Below are 13,774 nucleotides of genomic sequence, written 5' to 3' on the forward strand. Positions count from 1 at the left end.
GGCATACAGGTGTGGGTGCGCCTGTCCCACCTCCCCCAGGGCCCTCCACGCAAGGTGATCTAGACGCCAGGCTGGTCCCTTTGCTGGCCCAGGCAGGCTCCTGGGGGCCTCGGGCGGGGGCAATAGCTACAGGCAGCTCAGTGGAGCCTCAATCACCTGCAATCTCTTGACCTAGGAGGGATTTTTCTTCAGGCACGGACCTTGTCTTGTCCTGCTTGGAGTCAAGTGCACGCCATCACCCTACATCCAGGCTACCCTGAGCAGAGCAGTGGTGGGGTGGGTGGGTACTCTGGCCACCCCTCCTCCTGAGACCTTCTTGAGAAGACTGCTGGGGGCCCAGGGCAGCACATGCGCAGCTGGAGGTCAGTCTTGGAGGACGGTGGGCTGCAGGCAAAGATGGAGGCAGGCAAGGACACGAAGAGGCCCAGAGGGCACCAGTGTAACAGAAATGTTTATTACAAGGATAAATATATACAATAGGGGGATATTAAAACCACTGATCCTGGGCCTGTGGGGCTTCAGGGGATGCGGGGAGTGGAGGGTGAGGCAATGCCTGGTTGGGGAGGGTGATGGGACAAGGTGGGTCAGTGGTCGATCCACAGCCCTGGGCTCTGGATGCAGCCTGGGAATGACCAAGTCCCCAGACCCTGCACAGTTGGGTCCTTTGCTTGAGCCTGGACAGGCCTGCCCTCCCAATATACTGCCCCCCCCCCCCCCCAGCTGCCTGGCTGCCTCTAAAATTCTGGTTGTTCCCTAGTGGCTGGAGGTGTTGAGAGCAGCCCTGGTTAGGGACGTCAGTGAAGACGGTTGACCCCCTGCATTCAGAGGTGGGAAAACATCACTGGTCTTTGAGAGACATGTTGCCTAACCTGCTCCTCCGAGGTGGTGGGGTCCTCAAAAATGGCTGTAGTTTGGCTCCAGCCCAGATGCTCTAGGCATAATCCAAATAGTTTGGGAGACTCCTGCCATGTCCCTGTTCATGAATACGAGGGGTTATGGGGAAACAAATCTAGATAAATTCTCCTCATCCCTCTAGACCTTGCTCAAGGAACACCTCCTCCAGGAAGCCTTCTGAACACTGCTGGGCTGCCCAGCAGCCATGCCAGTCCTCTATTCTGCCCCTCGTTTACACTCATGACTCCCCAGGGTCTCTCCTTGCTGCTTTCCCACAGGGCTGGATCTAGGGCCCTGTGCTCAGTGACTGGTGTGCTAAGGACACTCTCTGGGATGGTATTAGCTCAAGACCTCCCAGGAGGAGCCCAGAAAAGGGTGATGGAGGTGAGGACCGGGGGTGGAGCAGGGAGGCCTAAGTAGTCTGGCAATATTGCAGGACCTCTGTCATTACATCTGTCTTTTGTTCCTGCGCAAGGAAGCTCTAAGACCCTGCCTTGGGTGCAGAGCTTACGTGCCTGAGACTCTTCTTCTCTATCTAGACTCTATGGTGTCTTACAAGCCCGCAGGAGAGAGCCGGAAAGAGCAAGGGGTCCCTGTGTCTCTATGTATTTCGCTCCGGGTTGGCTGGGGGTCTTGGCCTCATGGGGCCAGAGAGTGGAGTTGGGGAAGCTCAGGTTGTCCCCAGTGTGGAGACTCCGATTAGCCAAAAGAACTGGGTCAGGTCCCCTATCCCCAGGTGTCCTTTCATCTCCCAGTAACCTCCTGCTTCTTCTCTGTGGAGAGGCTGGCAGAGTTGGGGAGTGGGACTCTGGCAGGGCAGGTAACCCTTTGTCGCGGGGGTGGGGGGCGGGGGGCAGAATAGGCTGAGCTCCCGGCCGGCCTCAAGCCAGAGGTAGGTCCTGCCTAGATGGCTTGATGGGCAGCCCTATTCTCTCTTGCTTCCTGACATAGCCTGGGCCAGAGGGTGGTGTCCCAGACTCTGCTCTGGGGCTGGGGGCTGTGGACAAGAAGAAGTGACAGTGGAGCCCTGCAGGCTGCAGCCTGGGAGGCCTCCCCACATCAAGCCAGGATTGTGGGTTGTCTTCAGGGGCCGGGGCTCTCCAGAGAGCCTGCAACCCCAAGCCTCACTGCCTCCTCAGGCGGAGCAGGGGATCCAGGATGCCAGGCCCTGCTGGCTACTAGCCATGGCCATTCTGGGACATGTAAGCTGCCAGAGCCACCACCACGGCCACATAGAGACCGGCGCCCACGGCGATGGAGAGTGTGGCCAAGAAGAGGGCCCTGCGGGAGGTGGTGCTGGCCAGGCGGAAGTCTCCCTTGGAGATGGCCTTGCTGGTCTAGGGAGAGAGAGGTGCTGGTGAAAGGGGGTGTCCCCACGGTTGCGAACCCAGCCCCAGCCTGCTGGGGCTCTGACCCGGTCCTGCGCATGGAGGGTCAAGCCCTCCAGTGGAGGGAGGGAGCAGGAGCAGATGCCCTGGGCCCCTCGTGCTCTTACCCCCTGGGAGAAGTAGAAGGCAGCGATGCCCAGGGGCCAGAAACAGCAGAGCATGGAGAAGATAGTAAGGCCCAGGTGATCCCTGGGCGGCAGCGCCACGAAGTTGTCTTCACTTTCACTGTCTGTCGACGTCACATCACTCTGCAAAACACGGGTGGGCTTTTGTCACCGGGCCCAGGATCACCAGTGGCAACGATGTGGGGCCACAGGTAGTGTCATCTGCTGCGGGGGGGGGGGGGGGGAGTGTAGGTTGGGCTCGGCCCGCTCTACCCAAAGCCTGAACTGTGGCCCACTGATTCCCTCCTTTGGAATTAGCACAAGCATACAAAGAAAGAATACAAGTGTCAGTGTGCAGGCTTGTGTATCATCGGACAGTAATTGTGAAAGAGGAGAAAGTCTCAACGCCCAGTGGCCAGGAGATTGAGTTAATAAGTGAAGGAAGAACATACAATGGGATACCAGGAAACCCTTAAAAATCACCTCGTAGACAAATATTAAATTACGTGCAGCTATACTGAGATATGGTGCTTGGAGGGGAAAATCTGGTTATAAAACTATGTGCAGCAAGATCTTTCTGGGGGGAGTAGGGTGGGAGAAAAAGATTGAACAAAAAAAGACTAGAACATCATCGACTAAAATAATAATGTTCTCTTCCAGCGGTTTTCTGTATTTTTAAATTACTTATGTAATTAAGAAAACAAGAATGATAGGGGCGCCTGGGTGGCTCAGTCGGTTAAGCGGCCGACTTTGGCTCAGGTCATGGTCTCGCGGTCCATGAGTTCGAGCCCCGCGTCGGGCTCTGTGCTGACAGCTCAGAGCCTGGAGCCCGTTTCAGATTCTGTGTCTCCCTCTCTCTGACCCTCCCCCGTTCATGCTTTGTCTCTCTCTGTCTCAAAAATAAATAAACGTTAAATTAAAAAAAAAAAAGAAAAAAAAAAAAGAAAACAAGAATGATAAATGCTATTACAAAATTAAGCCATTGGAGCACCTGGGTAGCTTAGTTGGTTGTGTCTGACTTTAGCTCAGGTCAACATCTTGCAGTTTGTGGGTTTGGGCCCCACGCTGGGCTCTGCACTGACAGTGTGGAGCCTGCTTGGGGTTCGTTCTCTCTCTTTCTCTCTCTCTCTCTCCCCTCTGCCCCACCCCCACTCACGCTCTCTCTCACAATAAATAAATAAACGTAAAAAAATTAAGTCATCAACCCAAGTTTGTGTTTCTCAAAGTATGGACAGAATCTGTGCCAGAAACATAGATTCCTGGGCCCCAAGCCAAGCCCACTGAATCTCAACACCTAGAGGCTGGCCTGGGAATCTGCATTTCAAACACAGCCACTCACCTCCTCCTCCTCCTCCTGGTCATTCTCCTGGCCCTGCTGCTCCTCTTGAACCCCGTAGGACACAGTCTGGATGGTGACATCCTCTTCTGCTTGGCCAGGTTCTGTGGACCGCAGCGTAGGCCCCGCCTGGGGCTCCCTGTTCTCTGTGAAGCTGGTCTCACAGCTGTTTGCCCTGGCTTCCTTGACCTTGTCCCTCCCCAGGAGGCAGGTGGGCCTGTACCAGGCCTCCACGGCCAGCTGCAGGGATCCTGGGTCCAGGAGCTGATGGGTGCGAGCAGAGCCAGCACCACCCAGGAGGTAGGAGTAGAGCTTCTCCTGGCATGACCAGCTGGGCGAAGCCTCGGGGTAGGGGTAAGGGCCATGGAGGGGGGCGGGGCTCCGAGGCAGCAAAGGGTTCTGCAGTTCACTCAGACTCTCCATGGTTCTGGGGGCAGCTCCAGGGAGGGGAGCCTGGGCCAGCTGAGCTGTCCTCAGAGGGCCTGATGGGCGAGCAAGACAGATAGATGCTGAGTCCGGGGCGCTGGATGCAGGACGGGAAATGTTTAAGAACTCAGGCCCTCGGACCCTGCCTTTACCACTGGCCAGCTGTGGGACCTTGAGATGGCCACTGAGCTTCTCAGAGTTTCCTTTTCGTAGTCTACAAATTGGGTGTAGCCACAGTACTCACCTCATAGAGTTGGTTCATTCATTTATCCTGTCCACACTTATCGGTTGAGCATCAGCTCCCCACCAGGCACTGTACAGATACTGGGGACACGAAGGTGAGAAAGGCAGGGAGCAGAGAGAGGGAGGAGGATGCACTGTCTTCACGGAGCTCACAGTGGCGGAGAAGACACCTGCCCTGAAGGGGAAGGACAGCAAGGGGCGTAAGAACGTGCAAGGCATGGAACGGACACAAAGGTACAGGGAAGGCTTGGGAGCTGAGATAGAAGGAAGAGGACCAGTTGGCAAGGCAAGGGGAGGGGAACACATTTCATGCAGAGGCCTCGATAAGGGATGTTCGCTCTGAGAGCCTGGGAGAAGGCTGGTGCCTCTCAGGGTAGAGAGGGAGGGGTGAGATGGGGTGTGTGGCCAGACCACGCAGCCCTGTTTAGGTCTAAGGGGGCTTCAGGGGTCTTGGCAGGCGCGATAGGATAGGGTTTGGGTCCAGAAGCTTCCCATGGCTGTGTGGGGAGAGTGTCTTGGAGAGGGCTGAGCTCATTGTGACACTGATAGGAGGCTTTGCTATGGCTTCAGGTAAGCTGAGGACAGCTGGGACTCAATGGTGAGGAGATGCAGAGAAGGGAAGGGGCCTTGGGAGATAATGGCAGGACTTGGTGGCCGGTGGGATACTGGGTTGAGGAAGATTTGTTGTAGGGTTGGATGGGACCACGCTTAGCTCAGAGCTCAGCATAGGCCACGTGCTAATTGCTGTCGATTCTTCGCAGAGGACGATGCTTCTCTCCAGTTATGGTCTTAAGGGGACGCTCCTTAGACTAATCTCCCTTCTAAGGTTAGTTGTGGCTTTGGGAAGTCCTGTGGGATCTAAGGCAGGGCCTCTGGAGCACTAAAGTCTGGACTTGAACATCCCAGCTTGAAGTGTAGACACACTCATGGGCTAGAGTGTAGATGCCCACCTGGGAAGGACACACAGTAGGTGCTCAGGGTCGATTGAAGGAGGGAAAGGCAGGCTATAAATGTGTTTACAGCAAAGCCTACACACATGCCGGGGTGTGGCATGTAGAAGTGGGGTATGAAGAAAGGGGGCAGGCCCCTCCAGGGACCCTACTCTCTCCCTCCCAGCCCCATCATGATGCTGAAGGGTGAGAGGGTCATGTCTTGCCCTGGATTTATAATCTGAAGATCGGAGAGTCAGTCTTGGCCTTGATACTTTGGGCAAATAATCATGCCCTTCTGGGTTTCTTCATCTGTAAAGTGCAGATGATAATTCCTCCCCAACCCACAAGGTTGTTCTGAGGATCCAAAGAGATGGCTGATGCGTCATTGTACATTGTAAGTAGGAGGGGCTTCTGTGCCACCCTAGGTCATTTCTGGCCTGATGGTAAAGGGACAAGTGTGGAGAGGGAATTCTGCCCCCAGGGAAGGTTTGTCTAGGCCCCTTCTCCACTCCCACCTCCCATCAAGAATTCACATCAGAGGGGCGCCTGGGTGGCTCCGTCGGTTGGGTGTCCGACTTTGGCTCAGGTCATGCATGATCTCACGGTCTGTGAGTTCAAGCCCCGTGTCGGGCTCTGTGCTGTCAGTTCAGAGCCTGGAGCCTGCTTCGGATTCTGTGTCTCCCTCTCTCTCTGCCCCTCGCCCACTCACACTCTGTCTCTCTCTATCAAAAAATGAATAAACGTTAACAAAATAAAAATAAAAAAGAATTCACAGCCAGAGCCTGGCCATTTCTCTTTCTTCCCCCAGAGAAGTGGTTCGATTCTAGAAAGTTGGTTTTTGGGAAACCTGAAAACAGAGCATGGCCCCAGGAATAATGGGGAATGGGACAGAGTGAGGGGCAGGGGAGGCCCAGGCAAGACCAGGGGGAAGCATTGAGGGTGGGTCCATGGGGGGCCAGGGTCCCTTGGCTGGCCTGCTATGAGGGAGGAGTGAGGGCTGTTGCCTGCCTGGAGGCAAAGGAGCAAGAGAAGGCTATCCTGGCCATGTCTCAGAGGCTCTGAGCCCGGAGAAGTGTGACCTCTGGGGCTGGGGCTCCCAGAATGTCTAACAGAATCCTGGAAGGACCCAAAGAACGGCGTGTGGCCCGAGTGCCCAACTCTTCACCCAGGGAGGGCACGGATGGTGCTGGGCTGCCCTACACCTGGGGGCTCTGTTGGCACATTAAGCAGTTACAAGTTCCATTTGGGCTGTCACCCAGCTGTGGAAGGAGTTTCTCCGCATGCAGAGATGGGACAGCAGTTCTTGGGAGGGGCGGAGCTCATAAATGCCAGGGTCTCACTACTTCTCCCTCTTCTTTCCTCTCTATGGATCAAAATGCAGGGAGCCCCTGGGACTATAATATGTGGACGGGTTCCTTCCTGCAGGTGGGGAGCTTGGAGTACCCAAGCTTGCTGGACTAGGCTTGTGCCTGGGCTCCTCTGGGCAGATTCCCAGCGGGACTGGTCTCTTCTGACCCCTGAGGGCAGTTTTTGAGTCCTTGCCGGAGCCTCCCCCACACCAGCAGATGTGACGTGCAGATGTACAACTGAAGGGCACGGGAGCATAAGGCTCACGGGTTTGGGAGTCAGGTACACTGGGATTCCATTCTGATTCGCCCCCATTAGCTTCCTGATCTGGCACCTCGGTTTCCTTATCTGCAATAAGAGGGGCTGGATTAAATGATCGCTGATGGTGGCACTAGCTCTCCATGAGCCCATAGCCTCAAGGAGCCCTGCAGAAGTCAGCTCCCCCACTCCCTGTCCTCTGTCAAGACTCAGGGATAGATGAGCACGCTCAGAATCCAGTGACGTACCACCTTCCCTATCATGGCGCCTCGAGCACATTGAAGGAAGCAAAGGGAAGGCAAGGCATCTCTTTGTCAGATGCACAGTGGAGCCGTAGCACCATCCCGTGGCTTCCCAACTCCCCCTGGTCCTGCCCTCCATCTTGCCCACCCTGTGGGATTCTAGGACATGGCTCCCAAAAGTCCCCGGTCTCTCCCCTAGCTGGTCTTAATTAATGCCCCCTCTGCTTACAGCCTCAAGGGTCCCTGTTGTCATCTGCGTAGGCAGAGGTATGTGGGCGCCTTTTGGCAGGGTGTGGTGGGGAGGACCGGCCCCAGGGCCCTCACCGCAGACTAATGCATCAGAGTCACCCTGCCCTATGTCCTGAAGGAGGCATAGGAGGCCTTGGCAATCACTTGTCCGATCCCCCCAGAAGACAAGGCAGGATCCTTGTGGCCAGGAATCAGGCCCCAGAGCTCTGGAGACTGTAGGGGCACTTGCAGGGCACGTGTCCAGGACAGGAAGGGGCAGCTGGGTCCCAGCTCATTCCCCTGTTCTTGCCAGCCATCCTCCCTTGGTCAAAGTGCACCCAGCTGAGCTACTGAAACCCAAGCCACGAAGCCTTTCCTGGATCACACTCTCCTCCACCACACTGTGCCTCTGGGCAGAGGCTTCTCGGCTTCAGGTACAAAGATGTATGATCCTGGGTTTGCACAACAGGGACAAACTGAAAGCCACCCGAATGTCCAACAATCGGGCACAAGTTAAATAAATTGTGGTACAACAATCCAGTGGTACAAGGCCTTCGAACAGGTTTACAAAGAGGAATGACATGAGAAAATGCTCATTGCAGATTCAGTGAGAGGGAAGAAAAGAAAATGGTATGTGCCTGCAATCTTAACTCTGCCAAAACGTCAACAGTGATTATCGCCAGGGGTGGGAGCACAGGTGCTTTTCATTTGCCTTTTTACACCATTTTTTCCTGTTTCCCATATTTATTTTGTACACTGAGCATGTACTTCTTTTAAATCAGAAAAAAATTGAGTGCGCAGATTTCTTCCGGGCCGAATTATCTAAAAGTGGTTTTAAGCCTTGCCAGGTTTGGGGGTTCCTTCTGGGTGTAAAGGCTGAGCACAGTGTCAAAGCCTGCCCTGACACAGACAGACAGACACACACACACACACACCCTCCGCCTCCATAAAGCAACCAGGTTATGGGCTACAGCACCTACTCACAGTCCAGCCAAGGGTCACAGTTCTTTAGCAGGTCACGTTCACCCCCGAAACCTGCTCGGGCCACACGGGAGTCCGCTAAACTGATCCTGGGGACCCAGCACTGAGCCCTGGCCAGAAGGAGGAGGTGGCAGGTCTCCAGGCCCAGGCTTCTCTATCCTTAGCCTTGCCTGACATTTTGGCCCGTTGCTGAGGGCTACCTCTCCCTGTTCTTTGGAGTAAAGGACCAGTATTCAGAGGATAATTTTCATCTCCACTTCTGCCTGGGGCTCATGTGGGCTGTGTGTGCCTGCTGTATAGACAGTACTGTATGTCTGCTTACTTGCTGGTGAGCGTGCCTCTGCATGTGTGTGTGACATGTGCACACATGTGCACACGTGTGTGCATTCTGCTCCAGAGGGAAGACATGAGATGTCTGCAATTCTTTTTTTTTTTTTTTAATGATTTTTAATGGGTTTTTTGAGAGAGAGAGAGAGCGAGAGAGACAGATCATGAGCAAGGAAGGGGCAGAGAGAGAGAGGGAGACACAGCATCCGAAGCGGGCTCCAGGCTCCGAGCTGTCAGCACAGAGACCGACGCGACGCTTGAACCCATGGACTGTGAGATCGTGACCTGAGCTGAAGTTGGACGCTTTACTGAGCCACCCACGCGCCTCGAGATGTCTGCAATTCTGAAGCTAAGGAGATTGCTCTAGATTGTACAGCTGGGCAAGAGGTCCGGGCCCCACAAAAGGAGAGGGAGGGGGGGACCTGGGAGGCCACAGCCCCTGGTTTGTTTCCTTTGGAGCTGAGAACTGAGCTGGGCCCTAATGTTTTCCACTTCCTGATTTAGAGACCGAGAGCACAACGCCACCTCCAGACTGGGGACAGGACACCATACGGGAATCCACTGGGATCCAATTACAGCCTCCACTAGAGTCTGATTGTTCTGGAGTCCAATTACATGGTGTAACATCAGTTTGCTTATCTATAAAATGTGTGGAAGGGTACAAGGGGTTCATTTTTAATAGCTCAGCTCAATACGACCCTGAGATTCTATTGGGAGAGGAAGAACAATAACTTAACATTTATTGAGCTTTTCATCACGTGCCAGGAACCGAACTGCTCTAAAAGCTCATCTGACCCTATCATTTCTAGTGGGAGAGTCACAGCTGGACAGGGGGCTTCCTCTTCTAGGAAAGAAGTGGCAGTGTAACCTATGTCACACCCAATTGCCAAGAACAGTTAGAAAAACTAGGGAAAGATACGAAGGCATCAAAGAATCACCAAGGGAGCAAGAACTTGAGAGGTCAAGTTGCCAAGATCCTAGAGGAAAAAGAAACACGGGGAGGTGAGTGTGACCCTTGGTGCCACTTTCCCCCTCCAGCAGTATCAGAGGCCGAGGCGGGGAGGGGATGGGAGTTCAGGGCCTGTTAAGGAGGGGCGCCAGGAAACACCCCTGGTTTTCAACTGGGACTTCTTATGGGGTAACCCCAAGGAGCAGGAGCAAACCAAAAACAGAGCAGCCTTTACAGGCACAGAAACCAGGCTTTGAATCTGCTCCCGCCTAACTGGATTAAGGTGATCTACATGCAGCCTCTGAAGCAGAAGTTGCCCAGGGCAGCGGTTCCGGTCATCGGTGTGCACTAACATCACCTGCACGACTTGGCCCAGGCTGCTGGGCTCCACCCTCACCGTTTATGATTCCGAAATAGGCCTGAGAATTTGCATCTCTAACAAGTTCCCAGGTGGTGTCGATGCTGCTGGTCCAGGGATCACACTTTAAGAACCGCTGCTCTAATAGTCACTATAAGAATAGTAGGGGCGCCTGGGTGGCTCATTTGGTTAAGCGCCCGACTCTTGGTTTCGGCTCAGGGCGTGATCTCACAGTTTGTGAGTTCGAGCCCCGCATCAGGCTCGGCGCTGATAGCACGGGGCTTGCTTGGGATTCTCTCTCTCTCTCAAGATAAATAAATACACACAAAAAAATAACAGCTATGATTTACTGCAACCCCGCATGAGCTAGGTGTTTCCTATGCTTCATCTCAAAACCATACAACCACCAGCGGGGCTGGTTGTGATTATGTCCCATTTTTCAGATAAACTGAGGCTCAGACAGGTCAAGTAACTTGTCCAAGATTAAACCAGTGATGGAGACTGGAATTGAACCCAAGTTTCATTGAATCCAAAGCCTGGGCTCTCACTTAACTGCGCCTTTCAGAGCCTACTTGTGTGCCGAGGGCCGTGATAAATAGTGTGGGTGTGACAGTGTCGAAGATTTGGTCTCCAATAGGTTAAAACCGAGGGCCTCAGTGAAGGGAATGGGAAATGGGAACTTCGTGAAAAGATTAGGAGATGGGGGGTGACTTAGCAGCCCAGGGTGGCTCCCTAGATAACCTTAAGGTCTGGGTTCATATAGATACAGACTCATTGTGAGGACGTTCAGCTGTTGGCCACTATCATTCGGCACAGCAAGAGTGATTGCTTCTAAACCGAAAGATAAAAGCAAGATCTTCTTGGCAAGGCAGAGGATTAAATATAAATGATTAAAATCCAGGGAAAAGGTGAAATTTTGACGATTGGGTGCTAGACCATCCCCTTGTCAGATAATGTGTAAACCATACTGCAAATTGTGAAGTGCTGTGGCTACGGTGGTTGTTTGCAGATGGCTTGAGGCTGGATTTGATGATCTCTGGTCTAGAGTCTTGGCTGCAGCTTGCATCTGACACTAGAGAGAGAAAGCCAGGGGTCTGGGTGGGGAGGAGGGCGAGGCCAGCGGAATCAGAATCGAGGGAAAATGAGAACTTGGCTTTCTTTGCTTCAGTTTGCCTCTTCAGGGAGCTAACACAATTGATTATCCTTTTTTCCCTGTTTTCAGCTCCTCCTCACTCCTGATCCTTCCTAATGGCACTTAAACATATTGTAGTCTCTCTCGCTTAAAAAAGAAATCAATTGTGATGACTGCAAAACCCAGCTGTAAATACTTTGATACTCCTCCCTTCGAGAGGAGGGATACAGACCCCCTCTCTGATCTGAGTGGGCTTGTGACTGCTTCAACCACAGAGCACAGCAAAGGTGATGCTGTGTGACTTCAGAGGCCAGGTTATAAAAGGCCATGCATCCTTTACCTTGCTCACTGAAAGACTCACTCCCCCAACCCTGAGCCACCCTGTCTGTAGCTGGACTACTCTGAGGTTGCCCTGCTGGAAGGTCATGTGTGTAGAAGCTCTGGTGGATGGAACCTGCTGAGCCAAGCCTTCCAGTCTTGCCAAGATGTTAGACATGTGAGTGAAGCCATCTTGGACGCTTCAAACCAGCCCATCTGTCAGCCAAATACCACTGCGTGACCTCTGTCCCTGCCATGTGGAGTGGAGTAATCACACAGCTCAACCCTGCATGGATTTCTGACTCTCAAGGTCATGAGGTAGAGTAAAATGTCTTTAGTTGTAGCCACTAAGTTTTGGGGGTGCTTAGGCAGTGACAGATAACTGGAATGCCTTTCCTCAGTGCCATTTCCCTCCAACAGCCCCTGTCCTCTCTCTCTTTCACTTCACAGTCGCGTTTCTCAGGAGCATTGTCTCTATTCACATCAGAATCCTTCAGCTCTCAGCTCAAAAGTCCCTTCCTCAGGGAGATGTCCCTACATCCTCAGTCTAGATTTAGGCTCCTTGTTTATCTGCTCTCCAGGCTCCAATTCCTCCTCTCAAAGAGCTTAGCACAGTCTTTTCCTATATGTGTGATTTGTTGATTAGCGTCTTTCTCTCTCACCAGATTGTGAACTTCAAGAGGGTGGGGACTGTATCTTCCTCATCCGTGCAGCACCTTGCCTGGCGTATACTAGGCACTCAGTAAACAGTTGATCTCATGAATAAATGAGTGAATCAGTGAATGAGTGAGCTAGGTGTGCTAAGGCTCCCCGATAAGAAAGGACTTTCTAGGATCTGGGGTGGGTGGAGCATATCTACATAATTTCTTGAGCATTTAATTCAGACCAGTTCTTGGGATGCAAGGACAAACAAGAAATGGTACCGGCTTTGAGGGGGAATACAACCAGCAAATACGAAATTTCAATACAATGGAGTGAGTTGTGCTAAATATGACCAAGTGCTAGAGGTACACTGATAAGGGACTCCTATCCTGGGATGGGAGAGGAGGCAATGGCAGAAATTAAGAAGAGGCTTTCAAAGCATGTGACATATGAATTGAATTTTTTTTTTTTTAGTTTATTTTTTGTGAGAGAGAGAAAGAAAGTGAGCGAGCAGAGGAGGGGCAGAGAGAGGGAGATAGAGAATCCCAAGCAGGCTCTGCACCGTCCGCACAGAGCTCGATGCGGGGCTCAAACCCACGAACCGTGAGATCATGACCTGAACCAAAATCAAGAGACAGACGCTTAACAGACTAAGCCCCCCAGGTACCCCTGAGTTGAATCTTCAAGGAAGAATCTTAGTCATCCAGGTGAGACAATGAGAGAAGGGCATTTTCAGCTGAGGAAACAGCACAAAAGCGTGAGGTAGTGGAAAGGAGGGGAAGCCAGGGAGGTTTGGTGTTGGTGGAATAAGACAGAAGAGGTGGGAAGGCCTTGAATTCCATGCAGAAAAGCTCTCTTCTGTGGGAAGTGGGGAGCCAATGAAAGTGGTAGCAAGAAAGTGACATGGTCATACCCAGTTTTAGAGCTCTCTGGCTGGCTGCAGTGGATACAAAGCACGGGAGGTGAATGAGAATGGCGGCTAAGAGTCCCATGAAGAGATGAGTACAAAAATGCAGGCAGGAGAGGATGGGGACCTAACCCTGATCTGTGGCAAAATGGATGGAAATGAAGAGCCATAACCAAGAAGGGGTCAGGAGGCTGAATGAACGGAACTTTGTGGCTAACTAGAAGTGAGGGAGAGGGAGGAGCCTAGAATGACTCCCAGCCTTCTGGTTTTGTCAATTAAGTAGAAGGTGAGGCCACCAACTGAGACAGAAAATCCAGGGGAAAGATCGCTGGTTCAAGAAGGCAGCCTGAGAGGGGTGCCTGGGTGGCTGAGTCGGTTAAGCATCCGACTTCAGCTCAGGTTGTGATCTCATGGCTGGTGAATTTGAGCCCCACATCCAGCTCTGTGCTAACAGCTTGGAGCCTGCTTTGGATTCTGTCTGTCTGTCTGTCTCTCTCTCTCTGCCTCTCCTCTGCTCGAGCTCTGTCTCTGTCTCAAAAATAAATAGACATTAAAAATTTTTAAAAAAAGAAGGCAGCCTGAGCACTAGTGATGACCTCTTCTCCTTCAGATTCTATTAAAGTGATAAAGCATATATTTCTAAAAGAATGAAATCATAACAAAATTGGAAAACAACAAAAAAATGGTATCAGTGGAACAGAAACACTGAGGAATTTCTGGAAGATAAAGAGCAAATGAAATTCTTTGGTGAGGAAATCAGTG

General features: G+C 52.5%; 1 protein-coding gene across 2 annotated transcripts in view; it reads right to left on the reverse strand.

The window, feature by feature from the left end:
* Nucleotides 1-477: 477 nt before the first annotated feature.
* Nucleotides 478-13,774, reverse strand: part of SYNDIG1L (synapse differentiation inducing 1 like) — a 45,046-nt gene continuing 31,749 nt past the window's right edge. Inside the window, exons 4-7 of one of the 2 annotated variants that reach the window (XM_032593412.1) lie at nucleotides 4,393-4,566; nucleotides 3,726-4,204; nucleotides 2,390-2,530; nucleotides 478-2,231 (exon numbers count right to left, since the gene is read on the reverse strand). In XM_032593412.1, coding sequence (XP_032449303.1) covers nucleotides 2,073-2,231; nucleotides 2,390-2,530; nucleotides 3,726-4,145 — 720 coding nt within the window. In that variant the 5' untranslated portion in view covers nucleotides 4,146-4,204; nucleotides 4,393-4,566 and the 3' untranslated portion in view covers nucleotides 478-2,072. Of the gene's footprint in view, nucleotides 2,232-2,389; nucleotides 2,531-3,725; nucleotides 4,567-13,774 lie in introns of both variants that reach the window. The other variant, XM_032593413.1, reaches the window with a different exon arrangement.

This window comes from Lynx canadensis, chromosome B3 (genome assembly GCF_007474595.2).
Source record: "Lynx canadensis isolate LIC74 chromosome B3, mLynCan4.pri.v2, whole genome shotgun sequence".
Lineage (NCBI taxonomy): Eukaryota > Metazoa > Chordata > Mammalia > Carnivora > Felidae > Lynx > Lynx canadensis.